At 43.7% G+C, this 22,480-nt stretch overlaps 1 protein-coding gene across 3 annotated transcripts in view; it reads right to left on the bottom strand.

The window, feature by feature from the left end:
- The window catches only part of PGBD5 (piggyBac transposable element derived 5), a 135,251-nt gene that overhangs the window by 40,580 nt on the left and 72,191 nt on the right, over positions 1-22,480 (bottom strand). For 2 of the 3 annotated variants that reach the window (XM_044291427.1, XM_044291426.1), the window contains exon 6: positions 12,912-13,014. In XM_044291427.1, the coding sequence (XP_044147362.1) occupies positions 12,912-13,014 (103 nt within the window). Of the gene's footprint in view, positions 1-3,299; positions 3,415-12,911; positions 13,015-22,480 lie in introns of those variants that run through there. The other variant, XM_044291428.1, reaches the window with a different exon arrangement.

Below are 22,480 nucleotides of genomic sequence, written 5' to 3'. Positions count from 1 at the left end.
CAGTCCTGGAGAATTCACACTGCCCTCGCGGTCGCCTGCTGCCCCTTCAAAGGTTAGCACATCAAGTATGGCAGGCTTCTAAATTACATTCATATAAGGATGCAGGCCCAGCTTAGAGAGGCGGGATATCTCAAAATACCCTTTGATAGGAGTGCTGAGATCGCAGGGCCCGAGAGGGATTATCTCCATCCTGTACACCCACTTGCTATGCAACCGTATGACAGTGAACCCTCTTGCCATTGAGAACAAATGGAAGCTGTCCATACCCTCCCTGAAGCTGTCCATACCCTCCCTGACGGAAGATGATTGGAGTGAGGCGCTTCTTACTCCGACCAGGGTTTCACCCTCTATTAATAGATTGATTCAGATGTTTATTCTGCATAGGAGCTACCTCACTCCAACCAGGCTACACAAGATGGGAAGGAATTCCTATAGTAGGTGCCACAGATGCTCGACAGATTGGTCTTGGGGGTGCTATCTACAATGGTTCCTGTCGCGATCCCTTTCTGTCCCAAACTGTGTATACTGGGTGTACTGGATGAGGAGTCGTGGTCCCGTTACAACAGAATATTTTTAGGTGAAGCATTATTCCTAGCCAGGAAGGCTATTGCGCTCCGATGGATGGGAGACAGACCACCATCTCTGGGTCAGTGGAAGTCCCTAGTTAATCATGCAGTGTCCATGGAAAACATTGTCTTTAAACACAGGAAGTGTCAGCAAAAATTCCAGAAAGTTTGGGGAGAGTGGTGTTCCTCCACGTTAACCTTGCAAAATTCACATATGTACTCTGCGATTGATAATCTAAACTTGTGTTAAAGGAGATGTTATTAGACTCTAATCATTGCATGAAGCTGTATGCACCTACTCTCAGTCCTCTTCCACATGGTTTATTTTAATTCAAACTGTATGCCCTGTATCTTGCCTAAGGCTACTTTCACACTTGCGTTCAGAGCGGATCCGTCTGGTGTCTGCACAGACGGATCCGCTCCTATAGTGCAGACGATGGGATCCGTTCAGAACAGATCCGTCTGCATTATAGTTTAGAAAAAATTCTAAGTATGAAAAGTTGCTCAGATGGATCCGTCCAGACTTTACATTGAAAGTCAATGGGGGACGGATCCATTTGAAAATTAAGCCATATTGTGTCAACTTCAAACAGATCCGTCCCAATTGACTTACATTGTAAGTCTGGACGGATCCGCTTGCCTCCGCACGGCCAGGCGGAGCAGAGGACAAACGGTGCCAGACTGATGCATTCTGAGCGGATCCGCATCCACTCAGAATGCATTAGGGCAGTACGGATGTGTTCGGGGCCGCTTGTGAGAGCCTTCAAAGGGAACTCACAAGCGGAGCCCCGAACGCTAGTGTGAAAGTAGCCTAACTCTGTGATTATATCATGTCATGTTACTCCCCTGCGTGGGAAATTACTGTGCATTATTCTACTTGATTCATACCTGAATGGTTAATCTTTAATAAGTAAAAAAAAAAAAAGTGAGTGGGCCAGTCCTATAGTATTGATACCCAAGCCGGATGGGACGTTGCAGTTTTGTAACGACTTTCGAAAACTTAACGAGGTTTCCAAGTGCGATGCGTATCCCATGCCCCAGGTGGATGAGCTCATCGAGAGGTTAGGACAAGCCCGGTATTTTTCTGTTTCTGACCTCACGAAAGGATACTGGCAGGTGCCCTTAATGGAGGCTGCCAAAGAGAAAACTGCCTTCATCATGCCTGAGGGGCTGTATCAATATAAGGTCTTACCCTTTGGTCTTCATAGCGCCCCCGCCACTTTTCAGCGACTAATGGACAATGTGCTTCGTCCACATCGTCTGTACGCTTTGGCTTACCTGGACGATATTGTCATCCACAGTACCGACTGGGAAAGTCACCTACCCAAAGTGCAGGCTGTAGTGGACTCCCTTCGGAAAGCTGGCCTAACCGCTAACCCCCAAAAATGTGCGATAGGGTTATGTACCTGGGGTATGTCATTGGGTGCGGAGTCATCAAAACCCAAGTGAACAAAATAGAGGCAATATGGAATTGGCCCCGACCTGTCACCACTAGGCAAAAAAAGTCATTCCTGTGTTCCCCACTTTGCTACTCTAGCCGCTCCCTTGACAGGGCTCTTGAAGGGACGAAAATCAGTGATGGTTCGCTGGGATGATCGGGCAGAAGAGACTTTTGCCGCTTTGAAGTCGGCCCTGTGTGGGTCACCGGTTTTGGTGACGCACGACTTCAAGAGAGAGTTCATGGTACAAACGGATGGCTCCGAAGTAGGCCTCGGTGCTGTACTGTCTCAGGAAGTCAACGGGGAGGAGCATCCCGTTGTCTTCCTAAGCCGCAAGCTAACCCCATCCGAAGCCAGGTACAGTATAATGGAGAGAGAGTGCCTGGCTATCAGGTGGGCACTCGAGTTTCTCCGCTACTATTTGTTGGGGAGAAAGTTCTGTTGGACCGACCACTTCCCTCTCAAGTGGATGAGCCAGGCCAAAGACAGGAATGCTCGGGTCATCAGATGTTTTTTGTCTCTGCAGAACTTTAAGTTCTCGGTAGAACACAGAGCAGGTGGGGTGCAGGGAAACTCGGATGCCCTGTCCCGGGTACACTGTTTGGTGTGTGTTCACCCCCTCAGGGTTGAACAAAGGGGGTGGGGGGGATATGTGACACAGTGAGAGGTTTGGTCTGAAAAACTGTTATTTCCCTCCCAGCATGTGCTGCTGAGCTGATTTAGCCAGGTGAGGTCAAATACTGGACCGGATTTTAAGTGCCGGTGCGGGTTTTGGCAGCACCTGGCTGTTCTTAAATAGGAAGCTGGGCTAAAGAAACTTAGGGTAAAGGTACTGGACTGGCTAAGCATGTCCTCCAGACCTAAGCCCTATTGAGCATCTGTGGGGCATCCTCAAACCGAAGGTGGAGGGGCACATGGCCTCTAACACCCACCAGTTCTGTGATGTTGTCATGTGGAGGAGTGGAAGAGGATTCCAGTGGCAACCTGTGAAGCTCTAGTGAACTCCCAAGAGAGTTAAGGCATTGCTGGAAAATAATGGTGGCCACACAAAATATTGACACTTTGGCAATTTTCATTTAGGGGTGTACTCACTTTTGTTGCCAGCGGTTTAGACATTAATGGCTGTCTGTTGAGTTATTTTGAGGGCATACCAAATTTACACTGTTATACAAACTGTAAACTGACTACTTTACATTGTATCAAACTGTCATATCTTCAGTGGTGTCCCATGAAAAATATAATAAAATATTTACAAAAATGTTAGGGGTGTACTCACTTTTGTGATATACTGTAGGTCCTGGGCTCTGTCCTTCCTGGAAATCATCCAAGGTTTCATTCTAGCCCTGGACACAGGATGTCTTCCAGCCTGTTCCCTGAGAACCTTGTTAAGGGCCGGCACATGTCACTTCCTGTAATTTAAGGGTTTTGCACATGTGACCTGTGCGAACAATCTCAGCCATCCTGCACCTATATAAGTGGTCCAGCCCCATTCCCAGGTGCCTGAGCATCAAAGGTCCTTGTGTCCTGAAAAGGTTGCAGTTTGTGTCTGTGTTCCTGCATTCCTGACCCGTGAATGGATTCTGGACTTCGCTTCCTGTTTGATCCTTATCTGTCCTGTCTCATCTGTAGTGGACCCAGATTGCCTAACCTATACCTCAGCCGCCTGCCCTGACCCATTGCTGGTATGACTTTGCCTCTGCCTCATCCTTCGGTCCAGCACTGTTGCTCCTGGTTATGAATCGGCCTGCTAACCAGCTGCCTTGTGTGCCAATCCACCTCAAGAAGTAGCGACCTGGTGTTCCCCTCAGGAAAGCCTATCCCCACCATCAGGGGTACTGTGAAGAACAAGGGGTTCAAATAGACAACCTCCTTAGAGGAGGTTGGTCATGTGGCATAGTGGGTTCACACTCGCTGGTTTGTGACAGAGGCCTTAAGCGATAAGGGAGTCAACCGGTGGTGTTTAATGCGTGTCCTCCAACTTGGTGCACTGACATTATTAAATGTTGGCTACTGTGTCTGTAACTACTAAGCACAGTGCCTCCCGCTGGAGTAAAGTCTATGTCACGGCTGAGGATGGGGAAAACCCTAAGCCGTGCGATGCCAGAAGGTGTAAAGCGCTGCTTGGCCAGGACGACAGTATTAGGGAGCAGGTCAACTCCTATCGCGTCCCTAAACTGACCCTGACTCCTAACCATATGAGTCAACCCTGAAGGTGGGAGGACTCATACACCGGATGCCTTGGGGTCCCTGCTAGCCCTCAGGATTGCCCTGGAACAAGGAGCAGGGTAAGACGACCTGTTCCTCCTAGGCACGGAGGAACAGGAGTCTCACTAGCCAAGCTGCAAAGGGAAGAGGACATAAACGGCCTATGGATATGGCAGGAGGATGAAAAGCACTTCCACACCTAACTGCCACAGACACACAGACTGGATCCCGTGCAATACAGCAAGTGTCCACACCCAAACACCAGTGGACACAGCACACACACAAACACACAGGAACCCAGATCCATAGGTGCATAACATCACAAAGGAAAACATCAACAGAACATTGTGTATACAAATATATAACAATAATTTTATGACCACAAGGGTGGCCCCCACTGGCAGGTGGAAATACCAGGAGGGTGTCTCCAGCAAAGCATGGCTGAAGAACCCCTCAGCTACTGAACTCCAAAGAGGCTTTATAGCCCAAAGTGGCCACACCCACACAGACACACAAGGAGAGGGAATTAACCCTTCCAACACTTACAGGGAGTGAAACCACTTAAAGGGGAAGTGTCCAAATGCACATCACACTGCGGCTGTTACCGCTGGCAACGACATGGGTGGCAACCATGTCCTGGAAGTCAGCCCGAAGGCCGAGACACTGCCACCACATGTACATCATACCAAACGTTGCCACGGACAGCCACAGTGAAGGGAAATGTCACACTGCACACCTAACATGAGACCTCGTGCACACCAGACATACAAAGTGAATACAATAAACACACACCTAACAGAGAGGTTGCTAGGTGTAACCGCATGCCATTGCAGCAAGCTGCCTAGCACCAGCTCAGGCTGCTATACTACGACAATACAACACTTGTTGCCCGCGGCAACCACAAGTGAGGCAGCACACTAGCGGCCCTCACCTGTGGTTGAACCACCAAACCAAAACCGCAGGCAACCGCATGCGGAACAGGAGTCACGACCATGACCATGGCCGTGACAGTCTAGTTGCAAATTCACCCAAAAGGTTCCAGAACCAGGTCATGGGCACAGGACCCTCTTACAAGCATATGCATCTCCCAGGTGTGCTTTCCAATCAGCTTTTGTTAACTCCCCTGCATAGAAAATAGCCCCTCATACATAGCCCTAATGATTCCACAAATAAATAGCTCTAGTGTGTAATGCTAAAGATAAAGGCGATCAAAATACACAGACGCATTTATTCACTTAAGTGGGATCAGTTCTGCCTTAACCACTTCAACCCCGCTAGCTAAAACCCCCTTAATGACCAGGCCACTTTTTACACTTCTGCACTACACTACTTTCACCGTTTATCGCTCGGTCATGCAACTTACCACCCAAATGAATTTTACCTCCTTTTCTTCTCACTAATAGAGCTTTCATTTGGTGGTATTTTATTGCTGCTGACATTTTTACTTTTTTTGTTATTAATCAAAATGTAACGATTTTTTTGCAAAAAAATGACATTTTTCACTTTCAGCTGTAAAATTTTGCAAAAAAAACGACATCCATATATACATTTTTCGCTAAATTTATTGTTCTACATGTCTTTGATAAAAAAAAGAATGTTTGGGCAAAAAAGAAAATGGTTTGGGTAAAAGTTATAGCGTTTACAAACTATGGTACAAAAATGTGAATTTCCGCTTTTTGAAGCAGCTCTGACTTTCTGAGCACCTGTCATGTTTCCTGAGGTTCTACAATGCCCAAACAGTAGAAAAACCCCACAAATGACCCCATTTCGGAAAGTAGACACCCTAAGGTATTCGCTGATGGGCATACTGAGTTCATAGAACTTTTTATTTTTTGTCACAAGTTAGCGGAAAATGATGATTTTTTTTTTTTTTTTTCTTACAAAGTCTCATATTCCACTAACTTGCGACAAAAAATAAAAAATTCTAGGAACTCGCCATGCCTCTCACGGAATACCCTGGGGTGTCTTCTTTCCAAAATGGGGTCACTTGTGGCGTAGTTATACTGCCCTGGCAATTTAGGGGCCCAAATGTGTGAGAAGTACTTTGCAATCAAAATGTGTAAAAAATGGCCTGAAAAATCCGAAAGGTGCACTTTGGAATATGTGCCCCTTTGCCCACCTTGGCTGCAAAAAAGTGTCATACATCTGGTATCGCCGTACTCAGGAGAAGTTGGGGAATGTGTTTTGGGGTGTCATTTTACATATACCCATGCTGGGTGAGATAAATATCTTGGTCAAATGCCAACTTTGTATACAAAAAAATTGAAAAGTTGTCTTTTGCCAAGATATTTCTCTCACCCAGCATGGTTATATGTAAAATTACACCCCAAAACACATTCCCCAACTTCTCCTGAGTACGGCGATACCAGATGTGTGACACTTTTTTGCAGCCTAGGTGGGCAAAGTGCACCTTTCGGATTTCACCGGTCATTTTTTACAGATTTTGATTGCAAAGTACTTCTCACACATTTGGGCCCCTAAATTGCCAGGGCAGTATAACTACGCCACAAGTGACCCCATTTTGGAAAGTAGACACCCCAAGGTATTCCGTGAGGGGCACGGCGAGTTCCTAGAATTTTGTATTTTTTGTCACAAGTTAGCGGAAAATGATGATTTTTTTTTCTTTTTTCCTTACAAAGTCTCATATTCCACTAACTTGCGACAAAAAATAAAAAACTCTAGTAACTCGCCATGCCCCTCACGGAATACCTTGGGGCGTCTTCTTTCCAAAATGGGGTCACTTGTGGCGTAGTTATACTGCCCTGGCAATTTAGGGGCCCATATGTGTGAGAGGTAGTTTGCAATCAAAATCTGTAAAAAATGACCGGTGAAATCCGAAAGGTGCACTTTGGAATGTGGGTCCCTTTGCCCACCTAGGCTGCAAAAAAGTGTCACACATCTGGTATCGCCGTACTCAGGAGAAGTTGGGGAATGTGTTTTTGGGTGTCATTTTACATATAACCATGCTGGGTGAGAGAAATATCTTGGCAAAAGACAACTTTTCCAATTTTTTTTATACAAAGTTGGCATTTGACCAAGATATTTATCTCACCCAGCATGGGTATATGTAAAATGACACCCCAAAACACATTCCCCAACTTCTCCTGAGTACGGCGATACCAGATGTGTGACACTTTTTTGCAGCCAAGGTGGGCAAAGGGGCACATATTCCAAAGTGCACCTTTCGGATTTTGCAGGCCATTTTTTACACATTTTGATTGCAAAGTACTTCTCACACATTTGGGCCCCTAAATTGCCAGGGCAGTATAACTACGCCACAAGTGACCCCATTTTGGAAAGAAGACACCCCAAGGTATTCCGTGAGGGGCACGGCGAGTTCCTAGAATTTTTTATTTTTTGTCACAAGTTAGCGGAAAATGATGATTTTTTTTTTCTTTTTTCCTTACAAAGTCTCATATTCCAGGGCAACCCGGAGATAAGGCAGGGACAGTGCCCAAGTGTCCCTGCCTTCTAGATCGCTGCAGACACAGCGCTCACCGAGCGCTGTGTCTGCAGAGCAGGAAGCGCTGTGCGCTTCCTGTTCCGGCCCGGCGGTCATGTGACCGCCGGGACCGGAGCGTGCAGGAGCTGTGTGAGGTCTCTCAGAGACCTCGATCAGCCCTGCTATGAGGCTGTACAGCGCAGAATCATGCTGTACAGCCTCTCTGGGGGGTGCATTTCTTCTGTAACTGGGGCTACTATGTCAGCCCCAGTTACAGGAGAAATCAACAGTGAAAAAAAGAAGAAAAAGTGAAGCAAATGTCCCCCAGAGGTCTTGTATGACCTTATGGGGGACGAAAAGTGTAAAAAAAAAAAAAAAAAAAAAAAAAGTTTCACATGTAAAAAAAAAAGGTCCCCAAGTAAGGAATAAAAAAAAAAAATTAAAAATTGAAAAAATAAAATAAAATAGACATATTTGGTATTGCCACGTCCGTAAAAACCAGCTCTATAAAAATATCACATGAGCTAACCCCTCGGGTGAACACCGTAAAAAAAAACAACCAAAAAACTGTGTCAAAACAAGCAATTTTTGTCACCTTGCATCACAAAAGGTGCAACACCAAGTGATCAAAAATGCGTATGTCCCACAAAATGGTACCAATAAAACCGTCACCTCATCCCGCAAAAAATGAGCCCCTACATAAGAAAATCTCTCAAAAAATAAAAAAACTATAGCTCTTAGAACATGGAGACACTAAAACATCATTTTTTGGTTTCAAAAATGCTATTATTGTGTTAAAGTGAAACAAATAAAAAAAAGTATACATATTAGGTATTGCCGCGTCCGTAAAAACCAGCTCTATAAAAATATCACATGAGTTAACCCCTCAGATGAACACCGTAAAAAAATAAAAAATAAAAACTGTGTCAAAACAAGCAATTTTTGTCACCTTGCATCACAAAAGGTGCAACACCAAGTGATCAAAAACGCGTATGTCCCATAAAATGGTACCAATAAAACCGTCACCTCATCCCGCAAAAATTGAGCCCCTACATAAGAAAATCTCTCAAAAAATTAAAAAACTATAGCTATCAGAACATGGACACATTAAAACATAATTTTTTTGTTTCAAAAATGCGATTATTGTGTAAAACTTTAATAAATGAGAAAAAGTATACATATTAGGTATCGCCACGTCCGTAACAATCTGCTCTATAAAAATGTCACTTGACTGAACCCCTCAGGTGAACGCTGTAAAAATAAATAAATAGAAACTGTGCTAAAACAACCAATTTTTTGGTCACCTTGCCCCATAAAGTGTTATAATGAATGATCAAAAAATCATATGTACCCAAAAATAGTACTAATAAAACTGGCACCTTATCCCCTAATTTCCAAAATGGGGTCACTTCTTGGGAGTTTCTACTGTAAGGGTGCATCAGGGGGCTTCAAATGGGACATGGCATCTAAAAACCATGTGGAGTTCCTTTTCTTCTGCGCCCTGCCGTGTGCCCATACAGCAGTTTACGACCACATGTGGGGTGTTTCTGTAAACCGCAGAATCTGGGTAATAAATATTGAGTTTTGTTTGGCTGTTAACCATCGATGTGTTAAAGAAAAAATTGGATTAAAATGGAAAATCTGCCCAAAAAGTGAAATTTAAAAATTTGATCTCCATTTTCCTTTAATTCTTGTGGAACGCATAAAGGGTTAACAAAGTTTGTAAAATCAGTTTTGAGTAACTTGAGGGGTGTAGTTTCTACAATGGGGTCATTTATGGGGGTATCCACTATGTAGGCCCCACAAAGTGACTTCAGACCTGAACTGGTCCTTATAAAGTGGGTTTTGGCAATTTTCTTAAAAATTTGAAGAATTTCTTCTAAACTTCTAAGCCTTCTAACGTCCTAAAAAAATAAAATGACATTTCCAAAATGATGCCAACATAAAGTAGTCATATGGGGAATGTTAAATAATAAATATTTTATGAGGTATCACTTTCTGTTTTAAAAGCAGAGAAATTTAAATGTAGAAAATTGCAAATTTTTCACATTTTTGGGTAAATTTGGGATGTTTTCATAAATAAAGGTGAAATATTTTGACTCAAATTTATGACGATCATGAAGTACAATGTGTCACGAGAAAACAATCTCTGAATGACTTGGATAAATAAAGGCGTTCCAAAGTTATTACCACATAAAGTGAGATATGTCAGTTTTGCAAAATTAGGCCTGGTCAGGAAGGGGGCAAATGGCCCAGATGGGAAGTGGTTAAAAAAACCAGCAACCTGCCAGCCGCGATCATTGGCCGGCAGGTTGCTGACGAAATGCTCCTTGAACTTTTGCCAGCCCGCGATGCGCATGCGCGGGCCGGATGTGACCGAAATCTCGCGTCTCGCAAGATGACGCACGGATGCATCCAGGAGGAGTAAATCAACCACCTCCCGGACGCATCCATGCGTTAGGCGGTCGGGAGGTGGTTAACCATCTCCGTCCACTACACAATGGATGGAGCAGTTTAGTTTTACCGCCTACTTTTAATGCCTACAGCTGATTGTCAAGGGTGTAGCCTGTCAAACCTGTGCTACTCAGATATTGATGGCTTATCTCTCCTGATTTTATGGCAGTGGTCCGTGCCTGACACCATCTCCCTTCTCTCAGTGGGCATGGCTGCCACATTGCTCACCTGCCCATCTCACCAGTGGCTCATGCATGCAAATGTCCTGTCTATTCTTCCTGGTGGCTGCCAGGACAGCACAGTTCTCCTCACTCCTTGCAGGCTGAGTGCCTGTAGTATGGGGTTCAGTGGCTAGTAATGGTGCCTTGCAGCACAGGGTCCTAGGTTTGACATACAACCAAGGACATCTGCATGGAGTTTGTATGCTCTCTCCGTGATAGGGAATTTAGATTGTGAGCTCCACTGTGGGACAGCAAGTGGAGATAATGTCTGTAAATTGCTGCAGGATATGTTAGTGCTATATAAGTAAGATAATTAAATACTGCCCCTCAGTGCCGTAGGGTACATGCTCGCTTATTGTGGCACCTAAAGTGCCAGCATGCACCCAAATTTACCACAGTCAGTGGCCAGTTACCTTAGGGTGGAAGGTGCCTGAGCAATAGGTTTGAGCTATTTAAGTGTCTAGCTAAGGTGAGCTGTTATTTTGTTTGATTGCCCATGTACCAACCTCTGCCTTTTTTGGGATTTGACCCCTCTCTGCCTTACCTGAACTTTGCCTGTTTGTTGTATTGACCCTGTGCTGCCCGCCCTGATCTCAGACTGTTTACCAAATTGTAAGTATTCCACCTGTCCTGATCTTGGCCTGTCCCTGACTACAGTTTTGCCTGAACCGTAGAGGTTACAGACCAGTGTCTCTTGACCCCCATGGGTCAGTAGTTTACTGAACAGAGACTACTCCAGGAGCTAGTGGCCTGGTGGTTCCTCAGTAGCAGAGTATATATCTATGTACCGGGGTTAAAGAGTGAAGACCAAGGAGCTGTCTGGATAATGCCCTTAATAGTATACCTAAGTAAGATATGTTCAGTAGGCACATCAGATTCACATCCACTTTGCAACCCTCACCCTCTTTTCAAAGATGTTCATAGAAAGCAAATATTGGTTGCTAGGGTTTTTGACTGTTTTGGCTCTCTATAAACCTAAACCTACACATGTATAAGAGATACTTAGCTACATTTGTAACATGCGTTGTTTTCTGCCATTTCTCGAGTTCTTTAGAGGGGCCCTGGCAGCAAAAACACCCCCTCATGCTGCGTACTGATTGAACAAAAATACTTTGAAAGTTTGTTGTATATGTCAGCAAAAACTTTACATGGTGACTCTATTTTGCATAAATCAAATCAATTGTATAGATAATATAAGAAACTTTTTAATATAACTTATTGTTCTCCCCTTGATATATGCATGTTTAATCTTTCTTCTTTATTACTGGTATCAGCATTCCTCCCATTCGGCACAGGTGGTTTTAATTTAGCTGGAGTGTGCATATAAGTGGGAATTGACATGCAGTTCCTGATAGCAAAGGGCAGGTTGTGTTAGACAACTGTTCAGATGGTGCAATACTGTGTGGTGGCCTTTTTTTTCGTGGCGCTGTGCTGGTGGGTTGGTGGGACCCAGTGCCATGGGTGGCATTGTCAGATAGCAGGTTTGCTGTTCGGCTCCTGGGTCCTGCCGCCCACTAGGGCAGTGCCGCGTTGTCACCGCACTGCGCTGAACCCATTTGTCAAAGTAGGTCCCACTCTAAGAGGCGACCTTGGCGAGGTCAGTGGGCTTATGCCCTTTGATCAAAATGTACACTAATGCCTCTTGTACAGCATGCAGTATGGGGGCTGTACACTTTATATTGCGTTAAGAAGAGAATTTAATTAGATCTAAGCATAGCATTGTGGATGTGCGATCCAGTTCTGTTTTTCTCCCCTATATATATTCATTGCTTCAATCTCTGTTCCCTTAGGACAGGCACTCGCTCACCTGTGGCCTCTTAAACGGGTTTATCGACAAATCCTTTTCTTGCCAATGGCTGGGGTTCCCTTGATATATAAGGCAGTCTCCCTTGAGGTTTTCTAGTCTCTACCAAAGGTGTGATCTCTTGTCTTGACTACCCATGTACCGTACCTTACCTGTTTACAGATTCTGATCCTTACTGCCTGCCCTGAACTTGGACTGTGTTCATACTTCACCTTGCTTGATCCCTTGGTGATTTAGCCTTCTCCTGCATTTGGCCTGTGTTATCTCCACTTTATCCCCCACCGGTGTCCCTGTTTGTTCTCCAGTGTATACCAGCTCCACCCATATGTTCCAGTACCTCAAGTTTTCAGTGCCAAGTTCTGTTTACTTAGTTCGTCTGTATTGTTCGTGCTCTTGCCCAGTATCCAGCCTGTTTGCCTTGCTTATGTCTGCTCACCACCCTGCCTGCAAGTTTCTACCCGTGTCTTTCTTTACATCTAGAACTCAAAAGTTACCAAAAACCTAAGTGCCTGTTTACGCATACCTGCGATTTTGATGCAATTTCTGCATTCTGAGAATCCTGGTGTTTGCACCAGAGTCCCTAACCCCAATGGGTCAGCTGCCGACCACACTGGGACTATTCCAGGAAGTAGTCGGCTGGTTGTTTCCCTGCAGCGAAGTCCAGATCTCTGTATAGGGGTTAACCCTTTTGCTACCAGCGCCGTACATATTGATTTTGCCACTTAAAAAGTAACTGGAATGAAATATTTAATTGCACATGACCGACACCTTGTTACTTACTTGCTATACTTATCATCATATTTACAGATGTAGCTGAGATGAGCAGCGAAAGCTTCAACTGCCAATGGACATGGGATCTCACTTTTTCTTTTTATGATGATGCCTACAAGGAGGAGGAGAGAATATAGGTATTGAAAACAGCATATTGATACCAAAATAAAGAAACTGCACAATAATATCCAATAACATCACTAAATTTAAGAAAATGTAGACATTCATTTAAAGAGAACCTGACAGCTCTCCTGATAGGGTTAGTTACTATTTGCATTTCCCATGTGATAACAATTCTGGAGAATCTATTCTTTTGGCTCTATATTGTGCCTGAATTATTCCTGCTAGAAGTTAAAAGGTAGTGCCGGGTGTTACCATTAACACGTGGGTCTGACTGTGCCCAATCAGTGCTGCCAGCATGTGCAGGGACACACCCCACTTGGTAACATCCATCTGTACCTTTACTGCAAGCTGTTGGCAAATAATTCATAAACTTCTAGTAGAAATAACAAAAAGGAATGGCATAACAGTCATAAGAATAGATATTACATGGAGAATGCAAGTAGTTACTACAACAGAGATGTGTCTGTCGTGAAGAGGTGACATGCCCTTTTTAACATGTAGATATACTGATCATCTGTACTAGGCCAGGGGTAGGCAACCTCCGGCACTCCAGCTGTTGTGAAACTACAACTCCCAGCATGCATACTTCCTCTACTCTTCTTATAACGCTCATAGAAATTAATGGAGCATGCTGGGAATTGTAGTTTCACAACAGCTGGAGTGCCGAAGGCTGCTGACCCCTGTACTAGGCTGTGAAAGCATGTGATTTTTATTTATTTTTTTAATATAAAGACGCTAACAGTATAACATACACCACATCTATCACCCACTACAGAGTTCCAGACAGCTTCTGAAAATGACATCCGCAGAAGAATTGTGTGTCAGGAACTTGAATTGGATAGCCATGGTTAGGAAGCTGAACACAAGCCTAAGATCACAATGCGCAATACCAGCGATCAGTGGAAGTAGTATAAAGTAAGCCATTACTGCACTCTAGAGCAGTGGAGAAGTAGTCTCTGGGTCATGTTGCACTATGTAGCAGTAGAAGAATGTCTGAAGGAATGGTACTGTAACATTTGATGGAGGAGAGATAATAGCATGCATCTATTTGTCAGAGTTTCGGCTCACCCTGAAGAAAGGTAGTGGCAATGTTGTAGCACACAAATACTGTACATTTTAGACAATTGTATGAAGACATCTGTTCAAACATGCCTGTACACTTGTGCAGAGATTGAGATTCACAAAGAAGGTTTGATGAGTTTGGTGTGGAGGAACTTGAGTTCAACACCACTTTTAGGGCTCATGCACACAAACGTATTTTCTTTCCATGTCCGTTCTGCAAAAAAAACGGAGGTTACTCCGTGTGGATTCCATTTCCGTATGTCCGTACTGCAAAAAAATAGAACATGTCCTATTATTGTCCGCATTATGGACAAGGATAGTACTGTTCTATTAGGGGCCAGCTGTTCTGTTCCGCAAAATACTGAATGTACACGGACGTCATCCGTATTTTTTGCTGACCACAAAATACATAGGGTCGTGTGCATGAGCCCTTAGTATTAACAGGAATGCCTACTGAGATCCAAACCTTCTCGTCTAACATTGATCTCTGATCTACCAAAATGCTATTTTGGGGAATGGAAACAAATTCCCAAAGACATAATGCTTCAGTTACTGTGATTTTTTTTATCACGTCCATTTTTATCATGTCCCTTTCCATTATGTTTCGCTTGTATCTTGCTGAACTTGACTGTCTATTAATTACCATTCGTTCGATTAACTTTTTATCCATTATTTACCATCATGTTGTAAATATTTATCCATTATCATTTTTTATTCACTTACTTATCATCTAGCTGCAACACATTTAATCACAAACCTACTGTCACCATGCACACAGATATGTCACCACATATTTTTCGCCTATTTTAGTCCCCCACTTCTAAGGGTACTTTCACACTTCATCAGTTTTATCCTAATGCATTTTGAATGGAAAGCAATCCGTTCAGTATGCATCAGGATGTCTTCCGTTCCGTCCCTTTATGGTATTTGACTTGAGAAAATTCCAGAACACTTGCCGGAATCCGGTATTTTCCATTGAAATGTACTAATGCCGGATCCAGTACTAAGTGTTCTGGAAATTGCCGCAGTGACGGATCCGGTTTTCCGGCCTGTGCCGGGATATAGGAGGAGCTGGTTGCGCAGCTTCCTGTTTGCTTCTTTGCTCCAGCCTGCGAGGGAGTCGGCAGCACACCATTGAAAGTAAGTATAAAGTTTTTACTTTTTTTTGTTGTGCAACAATAGAAACATTTAATATAAGCAGCTCCTATGTACTTATACAGAGGAGCTGTATGTTATAAGTAAATAGGTGAAGCTAGGAGTAGTAGTCCTAGGTACTACTACTCCTATCCACCCCATCCCCCTTCCCATACCTGATCCCAGTCCCAAGCTCCCGAGCTATTTTCTCACCACTTTTCTCCCTTTCCTCCTCATTACTATTCTCCAACCTCTTTCCCTACTCCCTTTACCCTAGCTCGGGAAACTCCATCTCATGCCCAATTTTCAACTTTAAATACTCCCTCTGTCGCACTTCCCCCAACACGCACTTATTTGTCCACAGTGGCAGAAGAACAGGACAGAGGGGTCCCAAACCGTCCACTGCCCTCTATTTCCCACTCTTCTAGTTCCCACAGGCCTTTTTATAGGCAAATTTAAATAAGTAAAAAAAAAAAAAAAAAAAATTATATATATTTATTTTATAAATATTTTTATTGTTTTTATTAGTTTTTGAAAATGTATTTGTTTTTTGTTTACAGGGTTTTTAAAGTTGTGGATTGAAAATGGGTTCTTTTGGACATGGTATTTGTCGCTCCTCCAGCGTGGGGCGGGTATGTTGACAAGCAGTAGTGTGTAGAAGAGAGGCCTGACATAATAGCCCAGCGCTGGCAGAGCGACACCAGTATTTGTCGCTCCTCCAGTGTGGGGTGATCAATATATGCAACAGACTAATTTTACAAAACAGGTTTTGAAAATCAATACACACTATTGTATCCACCCACCAGAGGTGTCTCATTCTGGAAACTGCTACAGTGGTCCGCCGTCCAAAACTTTCAATACTGGCCAACTCGCTGTCTTCAGGGATCTGCTCGACATGTAGCGGTTCTTTTATGAGGAGGTAGTTGTGTAACACCACACATGCCTTTACTACCTCATCAACAGTTTCTATTTTCAGTTGAATGGGTTTGGAGAAAATCCGCCATTTAGCTACCAGAATGCCAAATGTGCATTCCACCATTCTTGGATCCCTAGTCAGGCGGTAGTTAAATACGCGTTTGCTCAGGTTTAATCTGCGGCTGGAATAAGGTTTAATTAGATTGCCACACATCTGAAACGCCTCATCACCAACAAACACAAAGGGCATGGGGGGAGTATCAGTACCTGGTAAAGGTTAAGGTGGTGGAAAATCAAATTGTCTATTGTATAGCCTTCGCCCCATGTCAGAACTTTTAAAGACCATGGAATCATTGGTTCGGCCATAAGCCACAACATTGATTGCCATAAAACGGTACTGGGCATCAGCGATGGCCATTAATATAATTTAAAAATATTTTTTGTAGTTAAAGTACTCAGACCCAGTAATAATGATAATACATATATGTGTCCCATCTACTGACCCAAGACAGTTTGGAAACTGGCACACCTCCCAACATTTTTCTGAAATTTGATCCACTGTTGCCTACATGCAACTGCTCCCACAAAGCACGGCACCTATTCTTAACAATCAAGGAAACTGTGGATATTCCGAGACGAAACTGATAATGGAGGGACGTCAAATTTTCTCAGAATAAAAAAATAAAAATAAAAGTGTAAATAAAAATTAGCAAATATGTAAAAAATAAAAATAAATCACCGCAAAATAAATAAATAATACAAGCTATATAATTTGTATGGCCTTGTATGCACCAGGTCCGCACCTCCCTCCGAACACTTCGGACACTAATCATCATTCCTGACTCCAATTTTTCGTAAAAATACCGGAGTTTTGTACACTCTGTGTATGATGAAAAGCTGCGATAATTTAGCCTGTTCACTTAAAGACACTCTGGGAACAGCTTCCAGGATATCCTCCCACTGATCCTTAGACACGACACCCAAATCACCCTCCCATTTCATCATCCGTGTCAGAGGGAACCCATCCAAAAACTTATCTAGCAATAAAGTATACACCTGCGATATCAATCCTCTCTTCCCCCCTTTCGGAAGGATACGTTTTTGTACCACATCCATTTTAGTTATAATACATCCTTTCCTCACCGTTACCTCATAGGCATGCCTCAGTTGCAGAAACTGATAAAACCACACCTTGGGGACGTTAAATTCTTGCTGGATACCCTGAAAAGATTTGAATACACTACCCTCCGTCAGTTGACCGATCCTCATTACCTCATGAGATTCCCAGTTCCTGAGTCCTGACAAAGACGTGAATTCTGGCAATAGAATATTATTCCATATTGGGGAAAGCTCCCCAACTCCTCCCACACCTCTAAGCTGCTTCACCTTTGCCCATACCTTCTTCATAAGTTCAACAAGTAGGACCTTCTCTCTCCCCGCATGCATTCCCGCCCCTTCTAGTATACACATGAGGTCCCGACTATCCAACCAGTGCCGCAGTATGTTACCTGTCACATCCGGCGACTGAAAGTCAATCCAGCCCTTAAAGTGCTGGCACTGGGAGGCCAAAAAATAAATCCAGGCATTCGGGACTGCCAAACCCCCCTCAGTTTTCGGGTACTGCAATGTCTCTAGTTTGATTCTCGCTTGGCCGTATTTCCAAATGAGGTCCCTGAACATAGAGTGAATTCTCTTAAACCTATCTAAAAGGGATCCACACGGGGGCATTATTGAGTACATAGAGCAGCTGAGGCATCATTACCATTTTTAACAGATTCACTCTGCCCACTACGGATAGAAAGAGCCTACACCAAGCCCTAACTTTGATTCTAAAAGCAACAAGCAAAGGAGTTAAGACCTTCAAAATCCGACAATCTAGGTGTTATGTACAATCCTAAATATTTGAACTTATCCACCCAAGGAATCCTACAATGAACTCGCCCAGCTGACCAGACCCGTCCGTCTACCGGCATCAGAGCAGACTTCTGCCAATTAATTCTAAGTCCAGAGAAGCCCCCAAACCTATCTATCAGTGACATGGCCGCATCCAGAGATGCCCCAGTATCGCCCAGAAAAAGCAGGGTATCATCAGCATACATAGTTACCTTGTTCTGTATCCCGACATATCTGAACCCCACAATATGCGGTGACAGGCCTATTAAAGCTGCTAGTGGCTCAATAGCTAATGCAAATAATAAGGGTGACAAAGGGCATCCCTGCCTGGTGCCCCTAGCCAGAGTAAAATTGTCTGATAGCCCCCCGTTGGCTCTAATGCGTGCCCTAGGACTTGAGTATAGCACCCGTACCCACTGTATAAACCGTGCACCGAAGCCCATAGCTCTCAAGACTCCCCACAAATAATTCCACTCTACACTATCAAACGCCTTAGCGGCGTCAAGAATAAGTAAGGCCCTGTCCCCACAATTATCTGCCGGGATACTCAAGCTAGCATCTGCTAGCGTCTGATCAGGGTGCACAATGGTCAGAATCACTCTGGACAATCTGTTCGCCAACACCTTCGCCAGGAGCTTTACATCAGCCGTTAAAAGAGAAATCGGCCTATAAGAGTCTGGTAATTTGGGATCCTTCCCAGGCTTGGGAATAACCACGATTATAGCCTCCTGCATGGAGTTTTTACCGCCAAAGATCGTTTGAGGAGGGTGAGAAGGTAGGTCACCTGCTGTCTGTTGTTTCTAAGGCTCAACAGGGATCTTCATGTATACAGGAACTGCGGGATGTATATGGAAATAGTAGGAGTGACACAAAAGGAATATTGGATATACTGAAAGGTTTTTATGTGTCACTTTACACATCTACAGCCTCTGGCTTAAGAACGCCTTCATAGCATCCCAGACACTGTGTACTGATGCCGTTCCCACATTAATACTGAAGTATTCCCTGACCGCCAGAGAAATCTCAGACAGATCACCCAGCACATTAAGCCAATACGGGTTGCATTTCCACAACCTCGGTCCCTGTCCGAGCGCCCCAGGCACAAGTCAATCTGCACCAAGGAATGGTCAGACAACGCCAGAGGGTCATAGACAAAGCCCCAGATCAGAGGTAACATTACATCATTAACAAGAGCCAGATCTATACGTGATAGTGAATGATGCGTAGCAGATCTGCACGAGTACTCGCGCCTATTAGGATTGCGTACTCTCCACACATCCAACAGACCAGTTTCAGTCATAATATTCTTTGAGGCTAGGTCTACACGACGACATTTGTTGCGCGACATTTTGTTGCACCAATGTCGCGCGACAATTTTTATAATGGCAGTCTATGGTGTCGCACTGCAACATGCGACATGCTGCGACTGTGACGCGACAGTCGCAGAAAATCCATTCAAGATGGATTTTTCTGCGACTGTCGCGTCGCAGTCGCAACATGTCGCATGTTGCAGTGCGACACCATAGACTGCCATTATAAAAATTGTCGCGCGACATTAGTGCAACAAAATGACGCGCGACAACTGTTGCGCCCTATCTGTCGCGCGACTTTTTGTCGCGCAACAAATGTCGTCGTGTAGACCTAGCCTAAAGCAGCACTACCCGGCGAACCACCTGACCCCTCTACCCGACATCTATCCAAGGAATCATCCGGCGTGCAGTTAAAATCTCCCACTAATAGCCATGGCAACCCAGGGAAGTCCGCCACGAAGGTCATAATTGCACGCATCAGAGGAGAAGCAAACGGAGGAGGCACGTACACTGACACCAACACCACCTGGATCCCATCAATGTTACACACAACACAGACATACCTACCCTCTGCATCCACACACTGCTGCACATGCTCATATCTGATACTGTTATGCACTAACACACATACTCCCCTAGAATGTGAGGAATGTATCGCGTGTACCACATGTCCCACCCAGTTTCTACTAAGCCATTGTACAGTATCACTAGTCAAATGTGTTTCCTGCAGGCAGCAGATGGCAGGCTGAAAATGCCTCAAGTAATGAAAAATACAGTCTTTTCCGTACATCCACCATACCCCTCACATTCCAGCTCAAAACTTTAATCACCTGTGTCATGGTAAAACTGTTTGATATACCTACACCTCACACCCCACTCATACCACATCCATTCAGAGTTCTCCCCCCAGCACCTGCCCCTAGGGTTGCAACAGGGGGTCTTCATATGTGACATGGCAAGTTAAAATTATTCCAGTGAAATCTGCCCTCCAAAAACCCTGCGTACAGCAGTTTACGACCACATATGGGGTGTTTCTGTAAACTACAGAATCAGGGCCATAAATAATGAGTTTTGTTTGGCTGTTTACCCTTGCTTTGTTAGCAGAAAAAAAAAAAAAATGATTAAAATGGAAAATCTGCCCAAAAAGTGAAATTCAGAAATTTCATATCCATTTTTAATGAATTCTTGTGGAACCCCTAAAGGTTTAACAAAGTTTGTAAAATCAGTTTTGAATACCTTGAGGGGGGTAGTTTCTAAAATCGGGTCACTTTTTTGGAGTTTCTACTATAGAGGTGCATCGGGGGGGAAGGTGGGTTCAAATGGGACATAGTGTCAGAAAACCAGTCCATCAAAATCTGCTTTCCAAAAACCATATGGCATTCCTTCCCTTCTGCGCCCTGGCGTGTGGCCATACAGCAGTTTACAACCACATATGGGGTGTTTCTGTAACCTACAGAATCAGGGCAATACATATTGAGTTTTGTTTGGCTTTTAACCCTTGCTTTGTTAGCAGAAAAAAAAAAATTAAAATGGAAAATCTGCCAAAAAAGTGAAATTCATCTCCATTTTCCATTAATTCTTGTGGAACACCTAAAGGGTTAACAACGTTTGTAAAATCTGTTTTTAACACCTTGAGGGGTGTCGTTTCTAAAATGGGGTCATTTTTGGGTGGTTTCTATTATGTAAGCCTCACAAAGTGACTGCAGGCCTGAACTGGTCCTTAAAAAGTGGGTTTTGGAAATTTTCGGAAAAATATCAAGATTTGCTTCTAAACTTATAAGCCTTCTAACGTCACCAAAAATAAAATGGCATTCACAAAATGATCCAAACATGAAGCACACGTATGGGAAATATAAAGTAATAACTATTATATGAGGTATCACTATCTGTTTTAACCACTTAAGGACCACAGGTTTATACCCCCTAGTGACCAGGCCCTTTTTTACAAATCGGCACTTCACAACTTTAACGGTTTATTGCTCGGTCATGATACTTGGCACCCAAATTAATTTTACCTCCTTTTCTTCTCACAAATACAGCTTTATTTTGGTGGTATTTCATTGCTGCTGAGATTTTTCATTTTTCTGATATTAATCAAAAAAGACTGCAATTTTCTCAAAAAAGTGAATTTTTAACTTTTTCTGGTAAAATTGTTCAAATATACTGTATTTTCCGGCGTATAAGACGACTGGGCGTATAAGACGACCCCCAACTTTTCCAGTTGAAATATAGGGTTTGGGCTATACTCTCCGTATAAGACTACCCCTCCAACAACATTTACTTTGGCATCAAGATCTGCAGTTATTGTTGTGCAATTTTCGTCTTTTGCCTCAGTACCATAATATGCCTTTCCAGGAATCTAGTACACCAGGATACAGTGGCCTTAAATCTGTTGCTGTGATCTGGGTTAGATTTGGCCCACTGAAGTGCAAACAAACGTATTTTATTTTGTGTCACTACATAACCGTTTTGGCGATGCTCATTCACCATGTCTGCTACATGTTTTTCGAGTTCTGGCCAATGTGGGGTGCCTCTTCTTAATGCACACTTACCCCTTGGCATACTCTTTAATGCTTTTTCATTTGCTTTCCAGTCGCAAACCATCTTTTCTGTTACTCCATATTGTCTTGCAGCAGCGCAGTTATTATGTTCCATGGCAAAGTTTACAACTTTAAGTTTGAAACTGGCTTCATATTTCTTTCTTCTTGCTGGAAGAGCCATGATGGGGTCTTGACTGTTAGCCATTTGTATACTGTACTGTATGAACTGGTGCTGTACTGTATGAACAGGTACAGATACTGGTGCTGTACTGTATGTACAGGTACAGATATTGGTGCTGTACTGTATGTACAGATACAGGTGCTGTACTGTATGTGCAGATACAGATACTGGTGCTGTACTGTATGAACAGGTACAGATACAGGTGCTGTACTGTATGAGCAGGTACAGATATTGGTGCTGTACTGTATGTACAGATACTGGTGCTGTACTGTATGTGCAGATACAGATACTGGTGCTGTACTGTATGAACAGGTACAGATACTAGTGCTGTACTGTATGAACAGATTCTGGTGCTGTACTGTATGTACTGGTGCTGTACTGTATGAACAGGTACAGATACTGGTGCTGTACTGTATGTAC

Source organism: Bufo gargarizans, chromosome 4 (assembly GCF_014858855.1).
Source record: "Bufo gargarizans isolate SCDJY-AF-19 chromosome 4, ASM1485885v1, whole genome shotgun sequence".
Taxonomy (NCBI): domain Eukaryota; kingdom Metazoa; phylum Chordata; class Amphibia; order Anura; family Bufonidae; genus Bufo; species Bufo gargarizans.
This window is presented reverse-complemented; position numbering and strand designations above follow the sequence as displayed.